Source organism: Muntiacus reevesi, chromosome 7, assembly GCF_963930625.1.
Source record: "Muntiacus reevesi chromosome 7, mMunRee1.1, whole genome shotgun sequence".
Taxonomy (NCBI): Eukaryota; Metazoa; Chordata; class Mammalia; order Artiodactyla; family Cervidae; genus Muntiacus; species Muntiacus reevesi.
Genome location: NC_089255.1, coordinates 98,773,131 through 98,791,456, shown reverse-complemented (window position 1 = coordinate 98,791,456; position 18,326 = coordinate 98,773,131). Strand labels below are relative to the sequence as shown.

At 40.0% G+C, this 18,326-nt stretch overlaps 1 protein-coding gene across 1 annotated transcript in view; it reads right to left on the bottom strand.

The window, feature by feature from the left end:
- The window catches only part of TRIM69 (tripartite motif containing 69), a 42,741-nt gene extending 27,230 nt beyond the window's left edge, over window positions 1–15,511 (bottom strand). Inside the window, exon 1 of the mRNA XM_065942053.1 lies at window positions 15,500–15,511. Coding sequence (XP_065798125.1) covers window positions 15,500–15,511 — 12 coding nt within the window. The remainder of the gene's footprint in view (window positions 1–15,499) is intronic.
- Between the last annotated feature and the right edge of the window lie 2,815 nt (window positions 15,512–18,326).

Here is an 18,326-nt window from a genome sequence, read left to right as displayed (position 1 = left end):
ACAAAGCTAGTGGAGGTGATGGAATTCCAGTTGAGCTATTTCAAATCCTAAAAGCTGATGCTGTGAAAGTGCTGCACTCAATATGCCAGCAAATTTGGAAAACTCAGCAGTGGCCACGGGACTGGAAAAGGTCAGTTTTCATTCCAATTCCAAAGAAAGGCAATCCCAAAGAATGCTCAAACTACCACACGATTGCACTTGTCTCACATGCTAGTGAAGTAATGCTCAAAATTCTCTAAGCCAGGCTTCAACAATGTGTGAACCGTGAACTTCCAGATATTCAAGCTGGTTTTAGAAAAGGCAGAGGAACCAGAGATCAAATTTCCAACATCCATTGGATCATCAAAAAATCAAAAGAGTTCCAGAAAAACATCTATTTCTGCCTTATTGACTATGCCAAAGCCTTTGACTGTGTGGATCACAACAAACTCTGGAAAGTTCTTAAAGAGATGGGACCACCTGACCTGCCTCTTGAGAAATCTGTATGCAGGTCAGGAAGCAACAGGTAGAACTGGACATGGAACAACCGACTGGTTCCAAATAGGAAAAGGAGTATGCCAAGGCTGTATATTGTCACCCTGCTTATTTAACGTATATGCAGAGTATCTTGAGAAACACTGGGCTAGAGGAAGCACAAGCTGGAAGCAAGATTGCCGGGAAAACTATCAATAACCTCAGATACACAGATGACACCACCCTTATGGCAGAAAGCGAAGACCTAAAGAGCCTCTTGATGAAAGTGAAAGAGGAGCGTGAAAATGTTGGCTTAAAACTCAACATTCAGAAAACTAAGATCATGGCATCTGGTCCTATCATTCATGGCAAATACATGGGGAAACAGTGGAAACAGTGACAGACTTCATTTGGGGGTGCTCCAAAATCACCACAGATGGTGCCTGCCGCCATGAAATTAAAAGATACTTACTCCTTGGAAGAAAAGCTATGACCAACCTAGACAGCATATTAGAAAGCAGAGACATTACTTTGCCAGCAAAAGTCCATCTAATCAAACCTGTGGTTTTTCCAGTACTCATGTATGGATGTGAAAGTCAGACTATAAGGTAAGCTGAGCACCAAAAAATTGATGCTTTTGAACTGTGGTGTTGGAGAAGACTCTTGAGAGTACCTTGGACTGCAAGGAGATCCAACCAGTCCCTCCTAAAAGAAATCAACACTGATTGTTATATCAACACTGACTGATACTGAAGCTGAAACTCCAATACTTTCGCCACCAGATGCGAAGAGCTGAATCATTTGAAAAGACCCTGATGCTGGGAAAGATTGAAGGTGGGAGGAGAAGGGGATCACAGAGGATGAGATGGTTGGATGGCATCACCGACTCAATGGACATGAGTTTGAATACACTGTGGGAGTTGGTGAGGGACAGGGAGGCCTGGAGTGCTGCAGTCCATGGGGTTGCAAAGAGTTGGACACGACTGAGCAACTGAACTAAACTGAACTGATAAATACAAACAATAAATGCTGAAGAGTGTGTGGAGAAAAGGTAAGCCTCCTACATTGTTGATGGGACTGTAACTTGGTATAACCACTATGGAGAACAGTATGGATGTTCCCTAAGAAACTAAAAGTAGATCTACCATGTGATCTAGCGGTCCCACTCCCAGACATACATCAGGAAAAAACCATAACCCAAAAAGATAACATGCACCCCCACTACTTACAATAGCCAAGACACAGCAGCAACCTAAATGTCCATCAACAGAGCAATGGATAAAGAAGATGTATATATATACAGTGGAATATTACCCAGCTATAAAAAGGAGGAAATGATGCCATTTGCAGCAACATGGATGAACCTAGAGATTATCACGCTAAATGAAGTAAGTCAGAGAAAGACAAATATCATAGAATATCACTCCTATGTGGAATCTAATAAATGATACAATGATACAAATGAACATATTTACAAAACAGAAACAAACTTTTGATTACCAAAGGGGAAATGTCAGGGGGAGGGCAAATCCAGAGCTTGGAATGAATATGCACACACTACTATATATATAAGATAGATAACCAACAATTGTATAACAGTAGTTGTATAACACAGGGAACTCTACTCAATATTCTGTGAGAACCTGTAAGAGAAAAGAATCTAAAAAAGAATGAATATATATGTATGTATAACTGAATCACTTCGCCATGCAACCGAAACTAACACCACATTGTAAACGACTGTTCACCAATAACACTGAACTTGAAAGACTGAGTAGACTAGCTGTTGCCGGGGCTGGAGCAGGGGGCTGAGGAGCGGTCGCGACGGCGTGGGGTTTCCTTTGGAGCGATAAATACGTCCTAAAGTTAGATAGTGGTGACGGCTGTACAGCTTTGTGAATATGAAAAAAAGCCACTGAATTGTGCACCATAGAACGGTGAATTTTGTGATATGAAATATATGTATTTCATGTGAATTCATCTTGCCAGTTGAGGTTTTGCCAGTTATCCTGACTTTCAAGAGTATAGCCGCTGCTATAAAACAAGGGATTCTCTTAATCTTATTAGCTAATATTTATTGATCTTTCATTGTGGAAAATAACTGTGTATAAATGAATCCTCATATAACTTTATATAGAGTCTGCAAAGAGTTGGACGTGACTTAGTGACTGCACAACAACAAGTTTATGAGATAGATATTTTTCCATTTTTAAGGAAATTGAAGATTGTATGTTAAGTTACTTCAGTCATATTTGACTCTTTGCAACCCTGTGGACTATATGGCCCACCAGGCTCCCCTGTCCATGGGATTCTCCAGGCAAGAATACTGGAGGTGATTGCCATGCCCTCCTCCAGGGGATCTTCCCAACTCAGGGAATGAACCCATGTCTTTTACGTCTCCTGCATTGGCAGGAGGGTTCTTTACTACTAGCGCCAACCGACATTGAAACTTAGAGAGGTTAAAGAACTCGCCAAGGTTACCTAGTAATTAAGTGGCGAAGCCTGGGTTTGAACTGTTTGTAGGACCAAGAGCCCATTATCCTAGTAATCATTTCATCACCAGAAAGCCAACCAGTGTTTTATGCAGTTGAATTTATCAAATGGGTCAAATTTGTGAGGCAAAAAACCTATAAAAACTTGCTACTGCTCTAGAGGGAGGAATGCAATTGGAAGTCAAAGAAGTTTCTGACATTGCTCTACCTCAAAATCTTAGGAAATCACACCCACTGACAGACCCTTATGGAAAGTCTAACCTTAAGGCAGAGGGATAAAATCCAAGTCAGGGATTGATTTCATCCTTCTAAGCCTGTCTAAGAAAGCCATCCTTCTCCACTCACCAAGCGCATTCCTCTAGAACAGAGAAAAGGCAAGGAGTAATGAAGTCCTTGGAAACTTGCAGAAGAAATACTTAGATTTTCCCTGAGATTTTTTTTTCCTGATTTTTGAATTGTGATTTTTGAAATCATGATTAATAAAATATTTAAGGGAATTTGTTGTTTAGTAAGGACATTTGTTGCATATTTAAGAGCATTTTTTTCTCAGTTTTTATTACTTCAAAGTAATTTTTTAAAACTTTGATGGGCAGATTTCCTGAAGAATTAACCAAAAGCACAGAGAAGTACGACTCATCTGTACAGGACAAACCACACGGCAGAGCTACCATGCTAGCAAGACGTGTGCTTCACAGGTCCTGCCACTGTCACATAAGAAGGGAGAATTATGAGCTTTTGACTTATCAGAGCTCAGAATTGAAAGAGATCTTAAGTCATTTAATTCACTGCTTTCCAGCTTCTGCTTGAAATTTTGAAATAAGGGGAGGTTCACAATTACACAATTTTTTTTATTATTAGAAAAAAGTATCTATTTTTACTGACCTCACTGTAAAGGAATAAGAATGCAGTAGAAATAGGCAATAATGGAAGCTTTTTTTCTCTAGAAATTATAAACAAAACACTTACACCTTTTTTGTTTCAACAGCTAAGGACAGAGAAGGGTTAAGAGCAAATCTAAGGTCCTGGGATAGAAGAAACTAGAACCTGATCTTAATGATTAATATACATATAATTTAAACTATATAAGAAGTGGTAACTAATGGAAATGATAATTCATGTCACAGTTTTCTGTTGATGAATCTGAGGTTTTTTTTTACTTTCCTGTAGTTGTAGTGAATAAACATCTTCTTTTATCTATATGACAATCAAGAAAACACTAACTTCAGAGTATACCTGCATTATTTTAGCTCTGAAGAGATCTTGAAGGAATTCAATTTAATATGTTTAATCAACTCAACTTTAAGTGTAAAATACCAAGTGTGATAGTATAATGAGCAAATTAAATTTTTTCAATATAAAATAATAACATGATTACATTAAGAAGGAAAGTATATTTTTGTTTAGTTAATGTTTCTCAAAAGTTTGTGTTGGATTTCAATACTTACTGCCATAATCTCTTCTCTAAATTCTCAATTATTCCAAGGCCTGGAAAGAAAATACAAGCTATAAACTGCCACAAGTTAACTTTTTCCTTGAATTTTCTTTCATGCTGTAAAATCCATGGCCTCTTCTGTGATCCAGTTTTCCACATTACATTCAGGAAACCAGCTAACTTAAAAAGTTGCTCACCTCCATGAAGCTCTATCATCAGGCCACCAGGGGGCAGAGATAGACACTTGGACCAGAGCTCAACAGGCCTCTAGGATGGTCGCAGATCAGGAGTTTGTGACTTCTTAGTTTGCTAAGAATGGGCCCAGAGATAACAGAAGGAGGGAAAGTTCAGGAACTGGAGATACAGGAAGGCCAGAGCGAGGTCTGGCTGATTCCGTGACAGTTTGTCAGTTGCTTTGGTCATCGTTAGGTTAAGAGAAAGAGAAACCCTGATTGAAAGCGCCTCCCTGCCCACCGTTTTTTGGCAGGGAGAGGAAAACAACTCATTTAGATTCAAGGTGGCAGTCTAATCTTAAGGGTCACATATCCCCATTTCTGGCCTTACATCGCTACCCGAAAGTGGAACGTCATCATCTGCCTGTAAGATTAATGCATGAGGAATAACCACTTCATCCCTGCTCCTGATTTCATCACAGCGTTGAGACCCAGCTGAGTGGTGTGAGTAGAGAGCTATTCCACCTGAGAGCTTACATTCCACTGAAACAACCTATGCACTGAAATGACTCTGTCTCTGAGAAAGTAAAACGCCTGGAGAATCCCAGACCATAAGGACGCGAGATGGTAGAAAGTCTCATTTTAAACACTTTGACACTTTTCGCTGGCAGTGGTTGGCACCCAGCCTGTGCTCCTGGGTGACCTGTGAAGCGCCAGAACAGGACCCATGGTTCTCACTCACGGGCTCCTCCCACTCAGCCTGCTTCCTCCTGTGTCAGCTCCTACCTAGCTGTCCAGCCTTACGCCCGTGACCCTCCCACCAGGGTATGCGATTGCCTACATGCCTGCTTCTGTGGCTGTGTGCATGCTGATTCTTCTTCTGGGGGCCCTCCCTCCCTCGCCCCAATCTTTATCTCTTCAGTAAACTCTCCCATAACCAGTCCCTTGTAGAAAATACTTTGCTGCCTGTATACCACCTCAGCCTCAGCCCTGTTGACATTTTGGGCTGCCTAAGTCTTTGTTGTTGGAGAGCTGACCTATGAATTTGAGGATGTTTAGCTGCATCTCTGGCCTCTGCTCACTAGATGCCAGTATCACCACCCCCTCCCCCAAGTTGTGAGAATCAAAATTATCTCCTGACATTTGTCAAATGTCTGCTGCGGATATGGGAGTGGGACCCATCCACCAGCTGAGAACCATTGCTTCACACATTTGTACCGCGCAATAGACCTTTGTCCATGTTTGTACGTAATTATTTTAACTGTTTGACTGCATGTCTGCCCCCTCCCTAAGTTATGAACAGCTGCTGCGTTATGCAGTGTCATGCTTACCTTGACGGTACACAGCATTCATTGGATCAAGTTCCTTGTCAAATAAATGGCTATGAAATGCCGATGATCACCTAGAAATCATGTCCCCAAGTTAAAAAAAAAAAAAAAAAAGTGTTTCATCTTGAATGTTTTGTTGTTGGTTAAAGTGTTTAACAATGCTTAGTAAAGATGATTGTACTAAACATTGAAGTCAGCACATTCTTGAGTCTTTGGCCCTGGGGCAAGAATAGTGGGTTAGGAGAGACAAGCCTTGTCTCCCTCCAGAACGATGGGTAACCTTGGCTAAGATGTCTAACTTCTCTGGGGTCAGTTCTTCCATCTGTAAAATATGAATTCCTGAGGCTTCCCTTCCACCTCCAAAGTTTGCAATTCCAAAACCTATTTAGCAAGAGGTCCAAAATCTCACAAAAAGGCATTTCAAGATTTTATTTCACTATTCAAAAATAAAGTTTTGGGCAAGGGGGCAGTATACAGTGATGTTTAATAAATTGCATACCAGCTCTGTGATGACCTAGAAGGGTGGGATGGGGGCAGTGGGGTGGGAGGGAGGCCCCAGAGGGAGGGAATATATGATTACATATGGCTGATTCATGTTGTCATACAGCAGGAACTAACACAACATTGTAAAGCAATTATACACTAATAAAAAAATTTTTAAACTACATACCAGGTTTTACCATGTAATTGGTAATCAGGGGGGAGTGGAAAATGAAAATATAGTCATAAGCCAAAGTTGCTTTTCTTTTCCAAGCCTCAATTTTATCATATGTTAAATGGAGATAATAGGGCGTTCCCCGGTGGTCCAGTGGTTAGGACTCTGCCCTTCTGCTGCAGAGGACACAAGTGCCATCCCTGGTTGAGGAACCAAGATCCCACAAGTCACGTGGCAAGGCCAAAAAATTTTTAAATAAATAAAAAAAATAGAGACAGTAATACATACCTCATAGGATTGTTTCGAGGATTAGATGAGATAATTTATGTAAAGTACTGAGCAGTATCTGGCATATAGTAAGCACCCAATAAAAAGTCATAGCTATTGTTATTGTTATTGCACTAACATTGATGCAGAAAATAGTTTATAATGCCCCTTCAAATTAACTTTGTCTTGAACTATAACAAGAGATATAAGTATCTATAAGAGGTATTAATCTTAACAAGAGGTATTAATCTTCAAGAACTCCAATGGAACTTAATATAAATTGAAAGTTCAATTTTCCATCTTCGAGACTCTAAGGAAGCTACTGAGAAGTCAGTTATTTCCTCTTTTACGCCCCAGCAGCACCTAGCAGAAATTTCCGTCATGGAGTTTATTTCACTGCATTATTATTTATTTTTTTAAAGATCTTTTTATTTACTGACTATGCTATGTCTTCATTGCTTCATGGTTTTCTCTAGTTGTAGCGAGCAGGGGCCACTCTTGGTTGTGATGCTCAGGCTTCTCATTATGGGGGCTTCTCTTGTTGCAGAGCAGGGGCTCTAGGCGTGCGGGCTTCAGTCATTGTGGCACATGGGCTCAGTAGTTGCGGTTCTTGGGCTCCAGGGCACAGCTTCAGCATTGTGGAGCACCGGCTTATTTGCCCCTTGGCACGTGGAATCTTCTCAGAGCAGGGATCTAATCAATGTCCCTTGCATTGCAGGACAGATTCTTAACTACTGGACCAGCAGGGCCCTTCACTACATTCTTTCTTTCTTTGTATTATAACTGTTTTCACATCTCTTCCCCCCTAGTTGTGAGCTTCTTACAAGTGAAAGTGAAAGTCACTTAGTCGTGTCCCACTCTTTGCGACCCAGAATTCTCCAGACCAAAATACTGGAGTGGGTTGCCTTTCCCTTTTCCAGGGGATCATCCCAACCCAGGGATCGAATCCAGGTCTCCTGCATTGCAGGTGGATTCTTTACCAGCTGAGCCACCAGAGAAGCCCACAAATACTGGAGTGGATAGCCTACCCCTTTCTCCAGCAGATCTTCTGACCCAGGAATCAAGCTGGGGTCTCCTGCATTGCAGGTGGATTCTTTACCATCTTGGATACGATCTTATTCATCTTTTTAACAACATGGGTCTATCATACTATCAAAAAATTTTTAATTTTATTTTTAATTGGAGGATAATTGCTTTACAATGTTGTGTTGGTTTCTACCACACAAGAACATCAATCAGCCGTAAGTATATATATGTCCCTTCCCTCTTGAACCTCCCTCCTACCCTCCACCCTGCTCCACCCCACTCCTCTAGGTTGTCACAGAGCACTGGGTTGAGCTTCCTGCGTTATACAGCAGCTTCCCACTAGTTAGCTGTTTCACATATGGCAGTGTATCTGTTCCAGTGCTACTCTGTCAGTTAGTTCCACCCTCTCCTTCCCTGGCTGTGTTCATAAGTCTGTTCTCTATGCATCTTTATTCCTGTCCTGCAGATAGGTTCATCAGTACCATTTTTCTAGATTCCATATATGTGCATTAATATACAGAATTTTTTTTTCTCTGACCTACTTCACTCTATAACAGGCTCTAGGTTCATCTACCTCCCTAGAATTGATTCAAATTTGTTCCTTTTTATGGCTGAATAATATTCCATTGTATATATGTACCACATCTGCTTTATCCATTCACCTGTCAATGGACATCCAGGTTGCTTCCATGTCCTAGCTATTGTAAATAGTGCTGCAGTGAACATTGGGGTACATGTGTCTTTTTGAGTTATGGTTTTCCCAGGGTATATGCCCAGTAGTGGGATTGCTGGGTCATATGGTAGTTCTATTCCTAGTTTTTAAAGAAATCTCCATACTATTCTCCATATGGTTGTATCAGTTAACATTCCCACTGACAGTGCAAGAGGGTTCCCTTTTCTCCATATCCTGTCCCCCATTTATTGTTAGTACAGTTTTTGATGGTGGTCATTCTGACTGTATGAGGTGATACCTCATTGTAGTTTTTAATTTGCAAAGAATCTGCCTGCAGTGCAGGAGACCTGGGTTCTCTGGGTTGGGAAGATCCCCTGGAGAAGGGAAAAGTTACCCACTCCAGCATTCTGGCCTGGAGAATTCCATGGACTGTTACAGTCCATGGGGTCACAAAGAATTGGACACAACTGAGCGACTTTCACTTTCACTTTTCATTGTATCTAACAATGAGCGATGTTGAGCATCTTTTCCATGTGTTTATTGGCCATCTGTATGTCTTCTTTGGAGAAATGTCTTTTTAGGTCTTCCACCCATTTTTTGGTTGGGTTGTTTGTTTATCTGATATTGAGCTGCATGAGCTGCTTGTATATTTTGAAGATTAATCCTTTGTCAGTTGCTTCATTTGCAATTATTTTCTCCCATTCTGAGGATTGTCTTTTCTTCTTGTTTATGGTTTCCTTTGCTGTACAAAAGCTTTTAAGTTTAATTTCCCTGGTGGCTCAGACAGTAAAGAACCTGCCTGCAATGGAGGAGACCAAGGTTCAATCTCTGGATCAGGAAGATCCCCTGGAGAAGGAAATGGCAACCCACTCCAGTATTCTTGCCTGGAGAATCCCATGGACAGAGGAGCATGGAAGGCTACGTGGGTCGCAAAGAGTTGGATGTGACTGAGCGACTAACACTTTCACTTTTCAGGGCTCATTTGTTTATTTTTGTTTTTATTCCCATTATTGTAGGAGGCGGGTCATAGAGTATCTTGCTTCAATTTATATCAAAGAGTCTTTGCCTATGTTTTCCTCTAAGAGTTTTATAGTTTCTGGTCTTACATTTAGGTCTTTAATCCATTTTGAGTTTATTTTTGTGTTTGGTGTTAGGAAGTATTCTGATTTCATTCTTTTACACTAGCTCTCCAGTTTTCCCAGCACCAATTATTGAAGAGGCTGTTTTTCCCCATTGTATATTCCTGTCTTCCAGCGGCTACTGGAGCAGGAGATATAACACTATTAGAATTCTTTTTTACCACTGGCAGCTGACACTCAGAAGGCCACCCTGCAGGCCCTCCCCTGCTGCTCAGCACAGGCGGCACTAACATAAAGAGAAGCACAAAATCATTAACCAACGAGAAAGGGTCACTGCTTCATCCAAGATCCATTATGAGGATCTCAAGAAAACACTTTTTTTTTTTTCTTTTCAGAGTAAAAATGGAGAGACTAAAAAGCTCTTTGTATATTTGAGTTTCTAATAGTAAATAAGAAATGAATGAACCAATTAGTCCATGCAGAGGTTCATCTTGACCAGGATTCCCTTTCCAACAGAGGCAGCTAGTGAAGTTTTATCCTAGATTCTGTTCTAGAAAAGAGGGTATGGAGCCCAAGCATTAACCATAGAGATATTTGGTTTGAGTCTAGTCTCTGTGATATTGGGACATGTGACCTAGATAGTTAAAGTTCTCAAAACCTCAGCATGAAAATACTTCTTTAAAGTTATTTTGTAATTTAAAAATAATGCATCATTAATCATCATAAGGCAAATGCAAATCAAAGTCATATTTAGATACCATTTCACACCGATTAGGATGACTATAATTAAAAAGATAGATATGGGGATTCTCCGGTGCTCCAGTGGTTACAACTCACTGCTTTCACTGCCATTGGCCCAGGGTTTGATCCGTAGTCAGGGAACGAATATCCCACAAGCCACATGGCGTGGCCAAAAATTTAAAAAAAAAAAAAATAGATAACAAGTGTCCACCCAACACAGAGCACCTAAATACATAATGCAAATATAAGCAGACATACAGGAAGAAGTCAACATTAACATAATAATAGTAGGGGACTTTAACACCCCATATACATCAGTAGATCATCTAGACAGAAAATAAATAAGGAAACACTGCCTTAAACACTATATTAAAACAGCTGAACAGATATATATAGAACATTCCATGCAAAAGCACTAGAATACACATTCCTTCAAGTGCACGTGGAACATTCTCCAGAATAGATAACGTACTAGGCCACAAAGGAAGTCTCAACAAACTTAAGAAAACTGAAGTCATATCAGGCATCTTTCCAACCACAATGCCATGAGACTAGAAATCAACTACAAGGGGAAAAACACACATGGAGGCTAAACAATATGCTACTAAACAATCAATGGATCACTGAAGAAATCAAAGAAGAAATTAAAAACATACCTGGAGACAAGACTTCTGGCAGTTCAATGGTTAAGACTCTGTGCTTCCAATGCAGAGGATGCAGGTTCAGTCCTTGTTCCGGAAACTAAGATCCCACATGCCTTGCAACATGGCCAAAAATAAATAAATAAAATTATCACATCTTAAAGGAAGTACCTGGAGACAAACAAAAATGAAAACGCAGTGATCCAAAAATCTATGGGACACAGTGAAAGCAGTTCTAAGGGGGAAGTTTATAGTGATACAAGCCTACCCCAGGAATAACAAAAATCTCAAATAAACAACCTAACTTTATAGGAACTAGAAAAAGAAGAATAAACAAAACTCGAAAGTTAGTATAAGGAAAGAAATCATAAAGGTATCAGAGTGGAAATAAATGAAATCGGGACTTGAAAAACAGAAAAGATCAATGAAACTTCAGAATTTTTTTTAAAGATAAACAAAATTGATCAACCATTAACCAGACCCATCAGGAAAAAGAGAGAGCCCAAATAAATGAAAACCAAAATGAAAAAGAGATTACTGGGTACAATTATATGCCAATAAAATGGACAACCTAGAGGAAATGGAAAAAATTCCTAGAAATGTACAGCCTCCCAAGACTGAATCAGGAAGAAAGAGAAAATATGAACTGACCAATTACTAGTATGAAATTAGTTGAATCAATAATTCCAAAGCTCCCAACCAAAAAAAAAGCCCATGACCAGATGACTTACCATTTAGAGAGCAGTTAACACCTATCCTTCTCAAACTGTTCGAAAAAAATTGCAGAAGAAGAAATGCTTCTGAACTCATTTTATAAGACCATTATCATCCTGGTGCCAAAACCAAATAAATATCACAAAAAAAGAAAATTTTAGGCCAAAATCCTTGACAAACATAGATGTAAAAATCCTTACAAAATACAATATTAGAGAATCAAATTCAACAATACCTTAAAAGGATCATATTATCATGATCAGGTAATCCCAGAGATGCACGGATGGGTCAGCATTCATAGGACATCACATTAACTGTATATTGTCACCATGCTTATTTAACTTATATGCAGAGTACATCATGAGAAACACTGGGCTGGATGAAGCACAAGCTGGAATCAAGATAGCCAGGAAAAATATCAGTAACCTCAGATATGCAGATGACACCACCCTTATGGCAGAAAGTGAAGAAGAACTAAAGAGCCTCTTGATGAAAGAGGAGAGTGAAAAAGTTGGCTTAAAGCTCAACATTCAGAAAACTAAGATCATGGCATCCGGTCCCATCACTTCATGGCAAATAGATGCGGAAACAGTGACAGACTTTACTTTTCTGGGCTCCAAAATCACTGCAGATGGTGATTGCAGCCATGAAATTAAAAGATGCTTACTCCTTGGAAGGAAAGTTATGACTAACCTGGACAGCATATTGAAAAGCAGAGACATTACTTTCTCAACAAAGGTCCATCTAGTCAAGGCTATGGTTTTTTCAGTGGTCATGTATGGATGTGAGAGTTGAACTATAAAGAAAGCTGAGCACCAAAGAATTGATGCTTTTGAGCTGTGGTGTTGGAGAAGACTCTTGAGAGTCCCTTGGACTGCAAGGAGACCCAACCAGTCCATCCTAAAGGAGATCAGGCCTGGGTGTTCATTGGTAGGACTGATGTTGAAGCTGAAACTCCAATACTTTGGCCACCTGATGCAAAGAGCTGACTCATCTGAAAAGACCCTGATGCTGGGAAAGATTGAGGGCAGGGGGAGAAGGGAATGACAGAGGATGAGATGGCTGGATGGCATCACCAATTCATGGACATGGGTTTGGGTGAACTCCAGGAGTTGGTGATAGACAGGGAGGCCTGGAATGCTGCGGTTCATGGGGTCTCAAGGAGTCGGACATAACTGAGCAACTGAACTGAACTGAACTGAATGAAAATTATATGATAATTTCAATTGATGCAGAAAAAGATTTTGACAAAATTCAACATTTACTTGTGATTAAAAACTCAATGAAGTGGGTATAGAGGGAATATATACCTCAACATAATAAAGGCCATACATGACAAGCCCACAACTAATGTTATACTCACTAATGAAAAGCTAAAAGATCAGGAATAGGACAAAGATGCCTACTCTCACCACTACTCTCACCACTTTTATTAAGTGTAGTATTGGAAGTCCTAACTATAGCAGTCAGACAAGAAAAAGAAAAAAAAGAAATCCAAGTTGAAAAGGAAGAAGTAAAACTTTCACTATTTGCAGATGACATTATATGTAGAAAATCCTAGATACCACCATAAATCTACTAGAACTCATCAATGAATTTGGTAAAGTAGCAGGATATGAAATTAATACACAGAAATCTGTTGCATTTGTATACATTAACAATGAACTGTCAGAAAAATTATGAAAACAGTCCCAAAGAAACATTAAACCCTGCTGTGATGCTGGAGAAAAAAAAAGAAAGAAAACAGCCCCATTTACAGTCCTATCAAAAAGAATAAAATACCTAAGAATAAATCTAAGGACATAAAAGACCTGTACTCAGAAAACTATAAACAGTGATAAAAGAAATCAAAGATGAAATAAGCAGATGGAAAGATACTCTGTGTCTGTGGATTTGAAGAGTTAATATTGCTAAAGTGACCATACTTCCCAAAGTAATATACAGATTCAGTCCAGTCCCTATCAAAATACCAGTGGCACTCTTCACATAAGTCTAAAATTTGTACAGAAGCATAATAGACCCTGACTAGCCAAAATAATCTTGAGAAAGAAGAACAAAGCTGACAGTCACATGCTCTGATTTCAAACTCTACTACAAAACTACAGTCATCAACACAGTATGCTGCTGTCATAGAAACAGACAAATAGACCAAGGAATAGAACACAGTGGCCAGAAAGGAACCCACATTTTATAGGCAATTAATCTAGGACAGAGGAAGCAAGAATAGTACAGTAGGGGAAAGATAGCCTCTTCAGTAAATGATGTTGGGGAAATTTGACAGCTACATGCAAAAAAAACAACTGGGTTACTTTCTCACAGTATACACAGAAATGAATTCAAAATGAGACTTATATATAAGACCTAAAACCAGAAACCTTCTAGAAGAAAATAAAGGCAGTAAGCTGTCTGACATCACTCTTAGTAATATTTCTTTGGATATGTCTCCTCAGGCAAAGGAAATAAAAGCAAAAATATCCAAATGGGACTTCATCTAAGCTTTTGCATAGCAAAGGAAACTATTAACAAAATGAAAAGGCAACCTACTGAATAGAAGGTATTTGCAAATTTATATCCAATAAGGGGTTAATAGCCATAGTATACAAAGGACTTACATAACAAAAGATAAAAAAGAAACAAACTGATTTTAAAATGATCAGAAAATCTGAATATACATTTTTCCAACAAAGACATACAGATGGCTACAGACTTAAGATGCTCAACATTAGTAATCATCAGGGAAATGCAAATCAAAACTGCAATGAGATATCACCTCACACGTTAGAATGGCCAGTATCAAAAAGATAACAAATAAGCCGTGTTGGCAAGGACGTAGAGAAAGGGGAACCCTTGTGAACTGGGAATGTAAATTGGTACAGCCACTGTGGAAAATAGTATAGAGATTACTCAAAAAATGAAAAATAGAACTAGAACTACCTCATAATCCAGGATTTCCTCTCCTGGGTATTTATCCAAAGAAAACAAACTTATCCAAAGAAAACTAATTAGAAAAGGTATATGTCCCTCTCTGTCATTGCAGCATTATTTACAGCAGCCAAGATAGGAAGCAACCTAAATGCCCATCAATAGATGAGTGGATAAAGAAGTTGTGGCATATATTTTTATATAATGGATATTACTCAGCCATAAATAAAGAATGAAATCTTGCTTTTTGTGACAGCATGGATGGACCTAGAGGGTGTTGTGCTAAATGAAATCAGTCAGAGACAGACAAATACTGTCTGATTTCACTTATATGCGGAATCTAAACTTCAGAACAAATGAACAGACATAACAAAATAGAAACAATTCTAATTACAGAGAAAAACTAGTGGTTGCCAGAAAGGAGGGAGTAAGGGAGGAAAGAAATCAGTGAGGGAGATTAAGAGGTACAAATTCCAGTTGCAAAATAAGTCATGGGTATGAAATGTATAGTATAGCTATGTGATATCTTTGTATGCTGACAGTATAATCACAGTGACTGTCTTGAAGTGAATAGAAACATCAAATCTCTATATTGTGTAACAGGAACTAATATAGCATTGTCAATTATACTTCAATAATAAATTGATAGAAAAAGAGATCATATGTGTGGTTACTCAGAAGCAGGGGGTTGTGGAAGAGAGAATTCAGTGAAGGTAGTCAAAAGGTACAGATTTCCAGTTATATGTATAGGGATTAAATGTACATGATAAATATAATAAACAGTAGGATGTTATATATAAAAGTTAAGAGAGAAAATCCTGAGTTCTCATCACAAGACAAACATTTTTTTCTATTTCTTTAATTTTGTATCTATATGAAATTATGAATGTTCACTAAACTTACTGTCATAATCATATTGCGATATAATACCTTAAACTTATGTGCTGTATGTCAATTATATCACAATAAAATGGGAAGAAAACAAGGTGTTGGCAAGGATGCAGGAAAATTGGAACTCTCATATACTTCTAGTGGGAAGGTAAAATGGTGTGGCACCTTTGGAAAACAGCCTGGCAGTTCCTCAAAATGGTAAAGATATAGTTACTATATGACCCAGCAATTCCACTCCTAGATGGAATTCCACTCCACCCAAGAGAAAACATGCATGTTGATGGGGCTTCCCAGGTGGTGCTAATGGTAAAGAAACTGCCTGCCAGTGCAAGAGACATAAGAGGTGCAGGTTCGATCCCTGGGTCAGGAAGATCCCCTGGGGGAGAGCATGGCAATTTTCCAGTATTCTAGCCTGGAGAATTCCATGGACAGAGAGGAGCCTGGCAGGCTACGGTCCACTGGGTCACACAGAGTCAGACATGACCAAAATGACTTAGCACACATCAGTTCAGTTCACGCATGCATATAAATGTTGATAATAGTATTACTTTTTAATAGCCAAAAAATCAAAACAACCAAAATGCTCATTAACTAATGAATGACTAAGCAATATGTAGTGCAATATACAGTGGAATATTATTCAGCAATAAAAAGAAATAAAGTGCCAATAGTTGCCAGAATGGATGATCTTTGAAAATACTGTATAACAAGTGACAGTAGCCAGTCACAGAAGACCACATACTGTATGATTCCATTTATATGATTTATCAAGAATAGGCAAATCCATGCAGACAGAAAGATTAGTGGTTCCTTAGGCTGGGAGTGGTTGGGGAGAAATGGGTAGTGATGGCTAATCGGTATTGTGTTTCTTTTTGGAGGTGATGAAAATGTTTTAATATTGAGAAGATAGTTTCACAATTCCATGAATATACTGTAACCCCCTGAAGTACATTGTAAATAGGTGAATTTTACAGTTTGTGAATTATTCCTCAATAAAGCTTTAACCAAAAAAAACACCTAAGATGGCACAAAAATGATACACACAACAGTGTGAGATATTTAGATTTAGATACAAGTCCTTGAAGCTAGTGAGGAAGTGTGGTGCCCAGAGGAAAATGGTGGGAGCCCAGGGGAGGGAGCAGTGCTCAGTGCTTAAGGCTCCACTTAAAGCGCTGACCTGCTGACTGGGGTGGTCCTTATCTTGGACCCACAAACGCCTTTCTCTCAACAGACCACTGACCTCGTGACTAGCCTCTCCCTCCTCCGCTCTGCCCAGGAAAAGAGAACCCTTGGGGCGACACCAGGCAGCCGTGCAAACAGCGCCCGGCGTCCTCGACCGCCACCCACGCACCCAGCAGCCTGTCAACGACCGTGATGTGGTCTCCGCTTCCGCCCTGTCCCTTCCGGGGAGCGGTCCTGTGAGAGCAGAAGAGAAAGCCGGCCTCCCCGCGGCTTGATGGTCCGCTCAAGACTGAGCTTGAACAAGCCGAGCCCGGGTGCCTGGCTACACGGGGCGGGGAAAGAGTACCACGGAGCCAGAGGTCGGGGCAGAAAGGGAGAAGCAGAGCGCGGGGCGGGCGGGCGTGGGGGCTCAGGGTGAGCGCGCCAGGCTGGCGGCAGCGCCCAGAGCAGAACAGAGCCAGGGTCACGGAGCCGGGGGCAGGGCCCCCATTCCCACCAACCGGTTGGCAGAAATCACAGGCTTGCTCTCCCTTTAACCCGCTATTTTAGTTTATCAACTGCCCAATCAAAATCCAAGCCCGTGGCAGCTTGTCACAAGTCTCTGGGCGGAAAGCGCTGTTTCAGGTTAGAAAGGGGACTTGGCAGTCAGGAGTCTTTCTCTGAAGTTTCCTTTTCTGAGAAAGGGGAGGGGCCAGGTTGGTTGCCTTGGTGGTTGTTTTTTTTTTTTTCCCCCACTAGTCATTAGATTAGCAACTCTCGTTTTCTGGAAAACTGATTCCTAATGGCAGTAAGTTTCTCTGGGAGAAGTTTTGAAAATTAACAGGGCTGCCTTTGCTTGTTCCGTTGATGGGGTCCCTCTAGACATTTAAGGACTGAGCCAAGGACCCCAGCCTATACACCCACTCTGTTTCTTTCTTCCTCTCTATCTTTGAAAACCCTGCTTGTAATCTGGACTTTACAATCACATGATGAGGTGAGTTTTGTTTTGCAATTATTTTAATTTTTTTCCTTGATTATTTACTGATCATTTACTATGCCAGACCCATATATGCTGAATTTTCCAAGAAGGCAACTACTAGGCAACTCAAAGAAGATATATATTTGAGGTTTTTGTTTGTTTGCTTTTGGTTTTTTACCTAGAGATTTTTCGCCATTTCAAAGAATCATACCACAGCAAGCAATACCATATCTGAACTGGAGCCATGCATATAAAGCAATTCTCAGTCGTCAGTGTCGTGGGTGACGGAGATCCTAGACCAGTTGGAGCATCTGACACTTCTTTACAGTAGCCAGCGCAGCCAGGCTAGAGCATTCACATACTAAGTTGCTTAGCTTTCATAATCAAATTAGTAAAAAGATTACCATTAAACAGTTGTTATAAACAGGAGGTGCTAGATATGACTGGAGTTGAAGCCTCTAATCTACACTGGAGTCCTAGGGACTGTGCCCACCTCTGTCTGCCAACCCTGAACTTGACCACTAACTCCCTCTCCTAGAACTCCTAACAGGTAATCACTGGTTAGTAGCTGAGAACTCTTCATTTTATAGATAAGGAAACCAATGATAAGAAATGTTAAGAGATTTGAAAAAGGATGAACTGTGACAGAGGCAGGTCTAGACACTCTGGAAACAACTCTATAGTTGTTGTTTATTTTTC